Source organism: Macadamia integrifolia, chromosome 9 (genome assembly GCF_013358625.1).
Source record: "Macadamia integrifolia cultivar HAES 741 chromosome 9, SCU_Mint_v3, whole genome shotgun sequence".
NCBI classification, from domain to species: domain Eukaryota; kingdom Viridiplantae; phylum Streptophyta; class Magnoliopsida; order Proteales; family Proteaceae; genus Macadamia; species Macadamia integrifolia.
This window is the reverse complement of record NC_056565.1, coordinates 40,144,841-40,159,732: the sequence shown is the minus strand read 5'-3', so window position 1 is coordinate 40,159,732 and position 14,892 is coordinate 40,144,841. Positions and strand designations below refer to the sequence as shown.

General features: G+C 37.8%; 1 protein-coding gene across 1 annotated transcript in view; it reads right to left on the bottom strand.

Annotated features, from left to right (window-relative positions):
• The window catches only part of LOC122088338 (prolyl 4-hydroxylase 1), an 87,895-nt gene extending 78,459 nt beyond the window's left edge, over positions 1 to 9,436 (bottom strand). The window contains exon 1 of the mRNA XM_042657572.1: positions 9,199 to 9,436. Coding sequence (XP_042513506.1) covers positions 9,199 to 9,259 — 61 coding nt within the window. The 5' untranslated portion in view covers positions 9,260 to 9,436. The remainder of the gene's footprint in view (positions 1 to 9,198) is intronic.
• Between the last annotated feature and the right edge of the window lie 5,456 nt (positions 9,437 to 14,892).

Sequence of the window (14,892 nt, the reverse complement as noted above, 5' to 3'; positions counted from 1 at the left end):
TGGTTTGCTTAATTGCAAGTCTGAAATTCTCACTGTTTTACTTAGTTGCAATTTGCATTCTCACAACACTAGCAAAATGTTTTTAATTTGCATTCTCACATTCTCATTCCAATCAGCTAGGGAAGGCTAAAGAGGTAATTGATGCACTTATCCAAAGGCGGTGGTTAGAGTTGATGAAGGACTATGATTGCACTATCCACTATCATCCAGGGAAGGCTGATGTGGTAGCTGATGCACTAAGCACAAAGCCACAGACCCTATCACTTGCACCATTGATAGCCAATGAGCATCTGATTGAAGAAGCCAATAAGTTGGACTTAGAGCTACTGGTGGAAGGTCTCACCTTGTCACTAGCAGCATTGGGGATACAACTAGCTCTAGAGGAGAAGATCACAGTAGCCCAGTACACTGATGAGCGGTTGCAAAATCTGGCAACTGGCATTAAGGAAGGAAAGCAGCAGGATCTGAATTTCATCCCGACTGACGAGGGAATCCAAAAGCTTAGGGGAAGATCATGTGTGCCTGAGAGTAGTGATCTGAGAGACATCACTTTGAGAGAAGCATACAACTCTTTATACTCGATACACCTTGGTAGCACAAAGATGTACAAGCACTTGAAAGGGTCCTACTGGTGGAAATGAATGAAAAGTGTCATAGCCACTCATGTATCTAGGTGCCTCACTTGTCAACAAGTCAAGGCTGAAAGACGGTCACCCCATGGGTTGTTACAGTCATTACCTATTCCAAACTGGAAATGGGAGAACACTATTAAGAGCATTGATGCCATCTAGGTGATCGTAGACCGCCTGATCAAAGCAGCTCACTTCATTCCTATAAAGGTCACTTTCTCCATGGAAAAGTTGGCAAAGTTGTATGTTGACATTCGCCTCCATGGTGTATCGGTTAGCATTATCTCCGATCGAGATCCCAGATTTAATTTTGAATTCTGAGGATGTGTGCATAAAGCTATGGGCACATAGCTAAACTACAGTACAACGTTCCATCTATAGACCGATGAGCAGTCAGAGAGGACCAATCAGATATTAAAAGATATGCTCAAGGCTAGTGTCCTTGACATGAGCTATAGTTGGGATGAACACATATCACTTATTGAATTCTCCTACAACAGCTACAAGGCTACCATCGGTATGTCTCCGTTTGAAGCACGGTATATGGGAAATGCCAGACACCTGTCTACTGGGATGAGGTTGGTGAGCGGCGCATCTTTGGTCCAAAATTGATACAAGCCACTAGTGAGGTGGGTGTGATCAGGGAAAGGATCAAGGCATCTCAGTCCAAGTAGAAAAGCTATGCAGATGTGAGGAAAAAGCATCTAGAGTTCGATGTTGAAGATAAGGTTTTCATTCGGGTTTCGCCAACCAAGGGAGTGGTGCAGCTTGGAAAGAAAGGGAGGTTGAGTCCCAGGTTTATTGGGCCATTCGAGGTTCTAGCGAGGAATGGATTAGTAACATATAGATTGGCATTGTCCCCATCACTGGAAGGTGTTCACGATGTATTCCACGTATCGATGTTGACGAAGTACATCCCTGCACTTTTCTTCCATCTCTGTTTCTCTTTGTTTGCTTGTTCAATCTCCGTAACAACTAAGCCAACAACAGTAGCTCAAACGAATACTTGAAACTAGATTGCTCCACATAAGCCAGTTTCTTCCTCCTCTCAATTTCTCTGCTTCAATTCTCATCATCCCTCCACTATGTTCTCAGCCTTGCAGAGCCACATAGCTCTAATGGTGCATGTTGTTTCCTAAGCGTCCACTAAATCAATCCAATATTTCAAGGATTTCGGGATCGGAACCCACCTCAAAAGCTCTTCTTTGTGCCCGATACAAGTAGTGATCTGGTCGGGGCTAAATGCTTTGCTTGTCATAATTGTGGTAAATACGCACCGGGCACCACCTACCAGGCTCGCCATTCCACAACATTCTCGCCACTTCACTGCTACAACTTGGCGTGCCGACTCATCCCTCGCCTACTCAAACACTAGCCTTGTAACACACGCACCTCCATGGATGGGTCTCGAACAAGTTGGTTTTTCTCCAGAGAAACCACCACATTGAACACAAGCTCGGGACTACTAGCTAAGTTGAAAAACTTTTTTTTTTTTTTTTTTTTTTTTTTTTGTGTGTGTGGGATTCACGACTTCGGAGCAAGATTTTTAGGTGTGAGCTTTAATGGTCCCAATGGAGTGATGGGTCAGGGTAGAAGGCCAATTCCATTCTCCACCAAGTGGGTAAACGTTCGGCAAAAAATTCTAACTAACTCATAGATTACACCTTATCCCCACTACAAACGAGCTATTTATTGATTGGAAAATCAACAGAGCAGGTCAAAAAGAAGAAGAGTTACATTCCATTGCTGACTATTTCAATTTGGTTTGGGGGTGAGGCAGCTGGATTATTCCCTTGTCCCTGCATTCTATAGAGAAAGAAGAAGAAGTGGGTCCCACTCCTGCTAATTAAACGAAAATAAATGGCAATGGTACTTAGTAGTTGAATAAAAATAGAAAAAAAAAATGAGAAAAAGGGGGGGTAATTTGAGTATTTTTAGGTACCAAGGAAGAAGGAGAGGTTGAAATTTAGTTTTTTTTTTTTTTTTTTTTTTTTTTTTGGGGGGTGGGGGGGTGGGGAATCAAATGTAAAAGTGTAAGGGAGTTTTAATAAATGTAGGGTAAGTACAAGGGAGTGATAGAAATTTTCCCAATATATCACTATACATCGACAGTATCTATACGTCAATTTCCAATATACTATCTAAACCCCAATTATCAATCTTGAGTTTAAAATCCAGAACTTATAGTAACAGTGAAGCAAGTGGTTGCCAAGTTCAAACCCTATGACACAATACAGTCTATTTGCAACATATAGGAGAATTTTATAGTTCATTAAGAATATAAAAGTAATTAGTCCAATTGGCATTGGTTGCTACCGGTAACAATTTTCCAAATGGGTATAGACTAAAACTTGCAGGGATGCCTTTGGGAGTTTTGGAACCCCCGCCGCAGTGGCTAGCCAGAAAAATACTGATGTTGGCACGCAATTCAGTGTTTTATTCTCTTACATCTGTATCAACTTGTGAAGTGCAAACAACAGGCCTTGTAATGTGACTGAATGATAGGTGTTGTTTAGGAGTGACGCATAAGAATTGAGGAATCAAAGTGCTCTCTCAGACATGTTCCACCTCCGACTGCAAGCAAAACTAGAGTAAATTTTCGCTTATCCACTCCAAGTGGTGGAACCAATTGGGTTCCCAATGTTTAGAAGACTTAGTGTTACAAGATGAAGCTGAAGATGCAACATATACATATGGTTATGAAACGACAGGGATCCGATTGAACTCACTGACATTTTGCGGTGGAGGATCCCTTGGCGGAGTGAGTGAGGGGTAGAGGTGACCCAGCGATGGATCAGCCTGGGTATAGGCCTGACCCCCAGATAGCCATATGGGTGCTGATGCGAATGAGTTTATGGCTTCAAAGGGTCACATACGCTCACAAACAACCAGGCAGTTCCAACCCTTTTCTAGTAGGGTTGATGAGGACCCTAATTGGGCCCATTCCAATAGTCACACTCACACATCATCACTGTCTACCAATGGAGATGATGGTGGTGACGATGATGATTGTGTTGATGGTGGGGGTGATTATGGAAGTGATAGATATACTTCCAGAGGATGAAAAGACAAAGGATGAGCAGGAGGAAGACCCAAAGTTGATTCGATTCACTGGGGATGCCCCACAGGATATGGACCATGTTGCACATCCATCCTCCTCATATGCAGGCTACACGAGAGGGCTTCATTGCAGATGAGCAGGCTGATTGGAGTAACATGGACATCGACATGCTTATGCACTGTTGGAGATTGAGTATAGGGGACAGCACTGAACATAGGCAGTGGCGGGACCCATCCTTTTCCGCAGAAAGTACTAGGTTAGAATTCAATGCATATGGTGGCAGCTGTGGTGATTTCACTTGAGTAGGGGAGTATACATCTTCATCTAATGCTTATGAGAATGACGCCCACTCACAGTCACAAACTGAATCGTCCTTTATGGAAAACCTCTTCTCCTATCTAGCCTGCCAGCCGCAAATGTTGGCAACACCATCAAGTCGCTATGGCTTAGTGGCCAGTTCTTCACTGTATGGTGACTAATACCCTAGGATATTAGGATAGGTTACCTCCAATATGTATATGAGGCCAGTTACAAGGCGGCTATGGAGGACTTCAAGCATTTCTCATAGCACACTATGACGTAGCCTGCATTTGTCATACAGTCGGAGGAAAATTGGCATCGGCAACATCAGTACATGAGTGGGCTCAATCCTCCACATAACTCTTTGTGGTATTATCCATTAGGATGGCCTAAGGAGGGTCCACTTTGTACTCATGAATCACCACACAGTATTGTATTGTTGGGACTTGGGAGTTAAAACTTGGGTCTCTACGAGTCTATATTACATGTACTTTGTATTATTTCATAATTAATCAATATTGTGTTTCTTGTCTTATTTGCATTTTCTGTCTTCAAGTAATAAAACAATGTGTAGAATAGGCAATATTACACAAGGTAAAAAATAGGGTTCGACCTATATTTCCAACCAAAGGTGCAAATACAAACCACCACTTTGTGTGACTTTTCTTGCAATATAAGGGTTTACATATGTATGCTAAAAAAGGTTTCTTTGAAGTATCAGAGCTTAATATGGCCGTTCCCCCTCCCCCCTAGGCAATGGCCAACAGAAACTTGCCGGCAAAAAATGTGCTGTTTCAGCAAAATTCAAGACCAAAATCAGAGTTTTCGAACTTTAGTTGGAATTTTGTAACGGAAAGGGAGCATAGGCAAACATTTGTTGGACATAGGCCAACATTAGGTATCAGTTCATGAGACATTATGCGAATCATGGCTGGATGCCATAAGAAGGCACACAGTGTTAACTGAGAATGAAGTCAATGCTGGTCCATTTTCAGAATGATGAAATATAGAGTGCAGGCCACCCAGTTGTCATTCCTATATCTGAAAAGGAAAATGTAGGATTAAAAATGAAAGGTTATAAACAGATTCTTCACAAGTGGCTAGTGTTTAGTTTATTTATTATTTTAAATTTGTAATAAAAAATTCCCAGTAATTAATTGAACTTCAGTCTCTACGTTCTACTAGGGGTTTCAGCAGGGCATCTAAATCTAAGAAACCAATATTAATGAATGTCAGACACCTGCAATGAATTGCTAATAAGGCTAAAGAATGTGATGGACAGAACAAACAACTAGATGCAGAAAGCTTATTTTTATTTTACAGGAAGATGCCATGGATCAGTGCTTACATCACCCTTGCGCCTTCATTCTTAAGAATTATAAACTGAAGATATGTTTGATGCTAGAGGACACAATTTAAAGCAGTTGAAACTCTAGTTAGGTTTGGCTATAGGATTTTGGTTTCACCATTTCTAATCAACAACTAATAGCCTTCATTCTTAAGAATTATAAACGGAAGATATGTTTGATGCTAGAGAACACAATTAAAAGCAGTAGGAACTCTAGTTAGGTTTGGCTATAGGATTTCGGTTTCACCTTTGCTAATTAACAACTAATACACTATATGGATAAATCTTCATCTTCAAAAAGGTTTTCAATTCCACTGATACAAGCCTGACTTTTAAAAGGATGCAAATTTTCCAAAGGTCAGTTGTATTAATAATACAACTGCAGGTCAATTTTGATGCAGATTAATCACCAAAATAGGCTTATTTTATTAGGAATAAGATTAGGGTTGGTTTCTATACATGTTGGGCCTTTGATCCCATGTGTTTTGAGTGTAATAGACCACTTTTATGGGTCTAAAGGGGGCTCTAAGGATGCATACGGGATTAGTAGTTAGTTTCCTTTTTAGTTAGGATTGATTTTAGTTATATTTGTTTCCTTAGGAATCAAGTTATCAATTGAATCAAGTCATTAGTAGTTAGTTTCCTTTTTCAACTAGTTTCTAATTTCAGTTTTTAGTAACTATTGTATTAGGAAAATATTTGGTTCCCTTTTTGAGGAACCTTCTATTTTGTAATTCCCTTCCCCACCAACATTATAAATAAAGAAAATGAGGCACTTAAAGCTGAGATGATTTTGATGAACAAATTAATTGTTGCTTCTACTATCTTCTATATGGAGGGTTGTCTTGTGTTTGATCAAGGCTGATGGAATTGGTGTTTGATCCACTTGACTCTCTGCGGTGAGAAGCCCGAGAGGTCATCTTTTACTTTATTATCTTTTCTTTTACAATTTTCCAGCACTCCAAGGTATTGAACTCCATCTCAGTTCATCCCAGACCTGATTTTCCCTTTAGTCTGATCTCTTGTGCTGCTGTCCTACTTTGTTGAGGTTGTTCTTTAATTAAAAGTTCCTGCAGTTAAGACTTGTTTAGTCTTTCCTCTCCTAGTCTACATTAAGTGGTATCAGAGCATGGCAGAGGACAACCCTACTACTGAGTTGAATAACACTATGGCTTCCCTAATGGAGATGGTGAGACAATTGCATCAAGAAATGGTGCTAACGACTGAAGTATTTAGAATGCAGCGACGTGTTGGTATCCCAGAATCATTAATAGCACCTGTAACACCTCTAGGTGAAGTGAAGATACTTGTATTCAAACCAAAAGAACTTGAATTTAAGGTTCACATTGAAGAGATAGTTCTTGAAGCTTCAAAGACAGAAGGTCCAAAGATAGAAGATTCCACTGAAGAATTCTACTTTGAAGAGAGAATAGTCGACAAGATTGAGGCTGTGGAAGATGACGTAGTGATTGAAAGAACTCCACAACAAGTCTTTGAGATTCATGATGAGAAGTAAGAGTTTGTTTCAATCCTTGATAAAAATGATACCAACATTGATGACTCTATGCACACGACATTCACAGTTGGTATCGATTCAGAGGTTGAACGTACAGAGTCTGTTATGCCATCATGGTTCTATGAAGAGAAAACTCCACACCTTAAAGACTACATTCTGAAATTTTACAAGCAACTAGAATTTTGTTTCGGAATGGTCAAAGCTGCTATTCACATGTTGTTTTCCCCTCATCATTGCAAAATTCGAGGACGAATTTTTTTAAGATGGGGAGAGTTGATGAAGATTAATCACCAAAATAGACTTGTTTTATTATGAATAAGCCTAGGGTTGGTTTCCATACATGTTGGGCATTTGACCTCATATGTTTTGAGTGTAATAGACCACTTTTATGGGTCCAAAGGGGGGGCTCTAATGATGCATACGGGATTACTAGTTAGTTTCAATTTTCATTAGTTTCCTTTTTAGTTGGGATTGATTTGAGTTATATTTGTTTCCTTAGGAGTCAAGTTATTAATTGAGTCAAGTCATTAATAGTTAGTTTCTTTTTTCAACTAGTTTCTAATTTCAGTTAGTTTCTAATTTCAGTTTTTAGTAACTATTGTATTAGGAGAATATTTGGTTTCCCTTTAGAGGAACCTTCTATTTTGTAATTCCCTTTCCCATCAACATTATAAATAAAGAAAAGGAGGCTCCTAAAGCTGAGATGATTTTGATAAACAGATTAATGGCTGCTACTATTGTCTTCCACATGGAGGGTTGTCTTGTGTTTGATCAAGGCTGATGGAATTAGTTTTTGACCCAATCGACACTCTGCAGCGAGAAGTCCGAGTGGATCTTATTCTTTTCTGGGTTTTTCTTATTGCTGCTGTTACTGTTTTGCATCTCAGATAAGAGAACTACTTTGCTGTTATTTCAGATCTGAGTTTTTCCAGAATTTTTCTAAGTATCGACTACTCTTACTGGGTTATCTAGCCCTTGGATTGGGTTCCCCTTTGGATCGAGTGTCCCCCATGCTGGAAGGGAGGTTCGATCCTAATTTCAGGCCCATCAGACCAGGGGATAATCTGGTCTGGTCTGGTTTGTTCTCTGATTCTGGCCGGTGGTGCTTCTGCACAGAATTGAATTCTGTTTTGGTTATTCTGTCCCTGTGGTATTGTTACTGAGTATGGTCTATTTTTAATACTCTATTTGCTGCAATTGGTTAGTCCTGTGGTGGTGTGATATCTGATTTCTGAAATTATAAATTCTGAGTTGGAATTTCTGCTGAAAAAAGGGCTGTCAATTCCTAATTCTGGACTGTTGTGCATTGTCTATTTATTTTGGGTGTTAGTGGTTGTTCTTTCGACTAAAAGTTCTTGCAGTTGGTATTAGTTTGAGTTTCAAACTTGGTCCTACATTAAATGGTATCAGAGCATGGCAGAGGACAACCCTACTACTGAGTTGAATAACTCCATAGTCTACATTAAATTTGCAAGGAACAATTTCCCTCCTGATTCTACCTAAAATCAAAGAAAAATATTAAAATATTAAATTTTGGGCAATGAAAGAGCTTTGATTCTTTATAATGGATACTATTTATGGATGCACAATTAATTCAGGGCAATACTTCAGATGATTCTAGCCCACAAGTTAACCAAATGACTGCTACTACGTTGCCAGGGATTTTCAAATACACAGGAGACAAATTGACATCCAGATATACTTGGTCCTAGACTACAAGTGGCCAACAATAACGTTAAAATGAAGATCCAAGAAAACATCTGAATAATGAAGGTGAATCAACCCTGGTTGAATATCATGAAGTGGCAAGATATACAAGAAAACAACCACAGACCATTTGCATAAGCCTCATAATGTTCATGGAATTTTCACTGGTACAATTTGCACCTCTCTCTTCCAGACTGAGATATTTGATCATTTTGACTAGCATTCCACATCACCTCTGTTGCCACATTAAAGGGAACCTCACAAAATAGACTTCCTAGAAGTGGGTTACAGATTTCAACTAGTTATGAGGTCAATGTTCTTTATTCTTCCAAATCAGATATACAGTAAATAAGAGGCTAGACTTGACAAATTATTGAATGTAAATATGAGAAGCCACTCCAGTCAGAGGTCAGGCAACAATTGGAGTAAAACCCAAACAACTTAAATACCAAAATAAGCCTGATCACGGCAACCAGATCTCGCAAAACTTACCGAATTATAATCTAACCAAAGATCTTCAATCAAGGCATAAACAAAAGGCTCAAAAAGACTAAACAACCCACTCAAAAATCAAAACAGTAACAAATGGAAACCAAATTGAATTGAAGATTCAGCAAACTGTAGTCTGAAAAGTTACCTATTATCATTCCAAAGGTGACGAAGGTCAGAAGCCCGAAGGCGATTCTCATTCCACCCATAGCCCGGAAAGAGAGATTCAGAGAGAGAAAGAGAGAAGCAAAGAAGAGCTGAGTGAAGATGCAAGGAAGAAAAGAGATTTTGAGAACCCGTGCATCCAAGGAATTTATAATTTTCAGCTAAACCCCTTTTCAATGCTTTCAAAGCCCATTTGCTTTCGCGTGACGCTTTACCCCCTTTTCTCTCTTTTTATTCTTATATTCCCCAACCCCCCCCCCCCTGCGGGAGGTCATCCAATTATGCCCATTACTCTAGATTAAGGACAAATTCTTTTTTTTTTTTTTATGAGAAAAGAAAAAACAATGACTAAGCGAATGGTAGCAGGACGTATGTATTGCAATCTTATTTTTACTTTCTTTTAATATTAACCATCCATTTAATATTAGATTAATCTAAACCATCTATTAGTTTTTTATATTGTAATTGATTCCTAGTTTTTAGGGTGGAGAGATGACGGACATGGTTACTTAACTTGTCTAATATTTTTTTTTTAAATAAATAAATCTAATATAAGCGGACTCCTCCTTCAATTCTCTTGGGAAATCTCAATTCTCTCTCTCTCTCCTTGCTTCTTCTTCAATTCCATTCCTTCTTTTACAACCGCCATCATCATCATCTCTCTCTCTTTCTCTCAAAATAGGATGAGATAAGAAAAAAATCAACATAACTATTTTCAGGCACTAAGCATATGAGAGACTTAGCTACACATATTCAAATACCATGTTTACATATTAATCATCAAGGAAGGGATTTGGACAGTAAAGCTTGCATGTATGGCAGAGGACAAATTTAAATTGATAAAGTAAATAAAGCTATTGAATATCTAGAATTTTATTATTACTTCTTGGGTAGATATTATTAACCTATGAGAATTTACTATGGATGTAAATCTTCAGTGAGATTGACAAACAAAACTTCAACTAGACTGGAGAGCACTGAAAAAGAAGAAGAAAGAAAGAACAGCCTTGAAGAAGAAGCAAGGAGAGAGAGAGGATCGAGATTTCTAAGCGGAATCAAAGGAGAAGTCCGCTTATATTGGGATTTATTATTATTATTTAATATTAATAATAGTAAACAGAGTTGTAAACAGTTACAACTCTGTTAGCAGGATTAACATATTTAACAGGTGCCAATTATATCACTTACGTGAATATTCACCGACTCCGGACGTTCCGCATTCCTATTTTTCTGCACGTACCACAACCATTTTGCCATATTATATTATAGATAAAATTTCCATATTGGGGTTAGTACATTCAATCTTGGAATGAGTAGATAATTAGAGTCGAGATAAATGTTTGACAAAAACGTACCACTTCATTGTTAGCCTGAGCTTCAACGAAAAAAAACCGGTCAACATGTACATAAAAAAAAAGTAGATAGTATATTCAAAGGACAAATTCTATATTTCCCTTTACGATTGTTGTTTTGTATTTTATTCAAACAATACGCTCATTCAACTGTTCTTCAACCATCAACTCCCTTGAAAGCTCTCTACCAAAAATATAAAAAAATAAAAAATGAAATCCCTTGAAAGCTTGGTAAATGCCTCTTAATTATCATGTGAAAGGAACTATATTGCTAATTTTCAATTGAGATGTCTACAACATAAATGGTTTACTGTTGGTGACCAATTAAACTTTTGGCAGCATGTATCTTTCTAGCACATGGTAAATGGGGCTGAAAATCATTGGATGAAAAGAACCTATGATCCATTACTCACATGCCAAGTTTTAATCCAATTAAAATTGGCACATGGTACAATAATTATTAAAATATTCAAAATTATAAAGAAGGTTTAAGAAACTACATGTGACATCCAAAAATATGGCAAGTACCAGACCCACTTGGGATATCGATGAGGTGTTTCCACTAAGAATGCGGCAAGTACTAGGGGGTTTTGGGAGATCAGTGAAGGTGTACAAGCTTTAGTCTCACATCACCTAGGGATAGATTACTAGGCTATTTGATAAGCTCTAGCCTCCTTAACATGGCAAGATGTGTTTTAAAGCTTTAAGGCCTATGGGCCAAAGATGACAATATTGTGCAAGGTTAATAGGGCCGGGGCGTTACACTATAAGAGCAAGCATGCATATTCACGAGAGGTATGACATTACATGGAAGGTGAAATGAATCAATGATTGAATTTTGAAACGTGGCTTGTCCAAAAATCATTCTCTATATATCCAAACAATTTGTTTTGTCACATCCCGCATTAAAAAATAAAAAAATAAAAAAAGTTTTCCCACAACTTCCTTCCATTGATAGAAAGAAAATATTAACTTTTTTCTTTTAAGTGAGGAGGAACCATGTTGGTCTGGCGTAAGAAATGCCTAGCTTTCAATTTGTAATGCTTATGAGATAATGTTTAGCTTGGATCCAACTCCTGTTCGGGAATAGACCTTGGAGGGATGGATAATATTTAACCTTCAGTGTTGGACTATTTTTTACCCCTCCCTTGCAGATGGTTAGTGACTCCAAAAAAGAATCAATAGAGTGATTGAATGATTTTAGTAACTAATCAACATGGTTGGTCATTTGTGTTGCTTGTTGTGAAGGTCTTCCAGGGATTTATATGAAGTCTGCATCTGCAGATTCTACTGATTTCTTTGCGATCATACCTAAATGTCAAGATGTTGTCCCAAAGACCCGATTTAAAAACAATGTGCATTTACTTTCATGTATTCACATGCTCATTTTATTTTTAATTTTTTAAAAATTTATGGGTCAGCATTATTCACATCCATGGAGGATTAAATGATTTTATTTTTTAATTTCTTTATGATGTTCTACTTCTATATAACATGAACAATGGAAAAAGAGAAAGTTGTTTATTTAGATGACAAACAATGCTGGGGCACTCTACATGTGTCTTTTATTTGGTTCTTATAAGTTATTCATGGTGAGAGATTCTCAGCTAGAGGATGAAAATATTATTGCAGATCTTGAATCCCCCCACCTGAGAGTCGATTCGTTGAGAGAGAGAGAGAGAGAGAGAGAGAGGTAAAACAAAGCTTCGCTTCAAACCCTAACATAGATTCAGGGAGATTCAGAGCTTTAATTTCATGTTCATGGTGAGTGGTTCTCAGCGGGAGAATGAAAACGTTATTTCAGACCTCGATTCCCCCACTTGAGAGTCGATTCCTTGAGAGAGAGAGAGAGAGAGAGTCACTTCAAACCTTAACACAGATTCAGAGTTTTGGATAGAGCTTTTCAACAGGTGGATAAAGAATGTTATTTTAGATTCAAAATAAGCCTTTGGGGCTTTCAATCGAAATAGATGGGTTGATGGAGATTCTCTAGGATTGGGTTAGAAGTGTTAGGAAAATATTACCGTAAGATCATCCCTTCACAGACCTTAGAACACACTATTTAAACAAAGTTGTAACATACAATTAACAGGAAATAGGGAGGTCTTCTTAGGGACTAAAACCATACCCGAACTATGGTTTGGGAAGCCTCCACAAGCTTTCAGGTTCCTCGCACTTGAAGATTGGTCGAACAAACTAGCCCTCTAATATCTTCTATAGTCTTCCACAGGAATTTTGACCACAGCTCTGTGAGGAAGCTATGTTCTCACGTTATGTGACTACAGGGACCATAGAGACTACTTATAGTAGTCCACCCACCCCTAACTACTCCCACAATAGGTGGGCTGGGCCTATCCCTCTAAGTAGGTTGAACCACCATGGGCCCAACGAATCACCCACATTAGTGTAGCCCACAAAACCCAATATTCTCCCACTTGGGCAACACTAATATAGTAACTTCCCATTGAATTCTGACCATAGATACTCATAGCTAAAACCCCCACTTGAAACTTTAATTTAAACAACTTGCCCCTCATGTTGAACAATAGCAAAATACACCCCTCAATATACGGAATGCATCTATATACTATCACAAACACAAGAAACTTATTATCCAAATCACCTGGGATAAAGACAAGGAAACTTTGTTATACACATGTGATCACATAAACGTGTTTCCTTGTAGGTCCTTTCCCTGATCAAAGATCAGCCTACCATGAATTACCTCATAGATAGAAACTTTGATATTAACCAGTACCTTGGTAAACAACCATAACCTGAGGTTAATACCTTTACTTTTCCGAACCACCTGTGGTAAACCACCACTTCTTTGGATTTGTGCTACATACTGCTATAAATCTCAAACTTTGATAAAATACTGCCCTTTACCATTAAATTTGGCTAAATACTGCCTATTATCATGATTTTTTGTTGAATACCACCAATTATCTTGATTTACCGTCAATTACTTCGGCTTACCGCTAATTACTTTGGCTAAGCACTACTAGTAAACCTTAGCAGGCACCGCCTTTAAACTTTGACTTTTACCATCTTTAAACTTTGGCAGTTGCCACTATGATATCTTTGGTTAAATGAGATCATAAAATTCCCACTAACCAAGCATATCAAAAACCTCAATAATACAAACATGGCTCTTAAGCACTTTGTCCTTAAACTTGGGTGACATCATCTTTGGGCAAATGTCACATTTACTTTGGGAAACACACAATTAAACTGAATGTACTACTTTGGTGGATTTCACCCATTCCTATTGTGTTTTCCATATTAAAGATGAATATATATACATATATATATATATATATATATACAGAAGTATATGCTTTAATGTATTTCTTACACAACTAGGGACCACACAAACAAATAGAGCATAAATGTCAATAAATAATTCAAAGAACAGGATTTAGGACAAAATCATTCCAAAATTACTCCAAAATCATTATAGAACTTAATAAGATAGCAAAGTTGTTTCCATTTTCCTTCAGTTGTGCTTTGATTAGCAACAACTAGTTTGGGTCCCCTGAAAGCTGAAACCAGATCAAACAACCCTAAACAAATCTCAGGTATGAAAAATACACACCAAATAATTGGGTTAGAAAATGTAATATGTACATTTAGCAGATTAACTACACAAGAGTCACAACCGTAACTACATTCCTATCTTTTGGGCTAAGAATACACTGGTCCTCTTGCAAATGGAAATTTACTGTGAAAATACAATTACTTTTGTCATCTATAGGTTTAGACACCTCTAGGTTATAGTCCTTTCCATACATGTTTTTTCTTTAACTTGGGTGACAACACCTTTGGGCAAATGTCACCAACTTTGCTGCACTTAGAAATACCATAGAAGAATCGGATGTGCCACTTTGGTAGATTCCACCCAATCCTTCCATAGCTTCCTAGAAATGTATTGTGCAGTATATCATGTGCGGAAGCTCACACCCAGTTTAATTCTAACATATTTATCCATCATAGGGTGTTTCAAGCAAAACATGCAAGTACAAAATGATATGAATATGAATTTACTATATATTTCAATCATAAATAATTTTTCAACATCATGATAATAATAAACCAATGTAAAAAACTTAAAATAGTTTTGAAACAAATAAAAATAAGTTCTAAAATAGTCATTTTACATTAAAAGTAATATAGTACACTAAATTTATCCTCCCATTAGCAACCTAGTATACTGAATTTATCCTCCCACAGGTCGAGCTATATAAAACAGTTTAAAACCCAAAATTCTATCCTCCCACTTAGTTCGACCAGTTATAAATTAATTCATTTATTGAAAAATACAA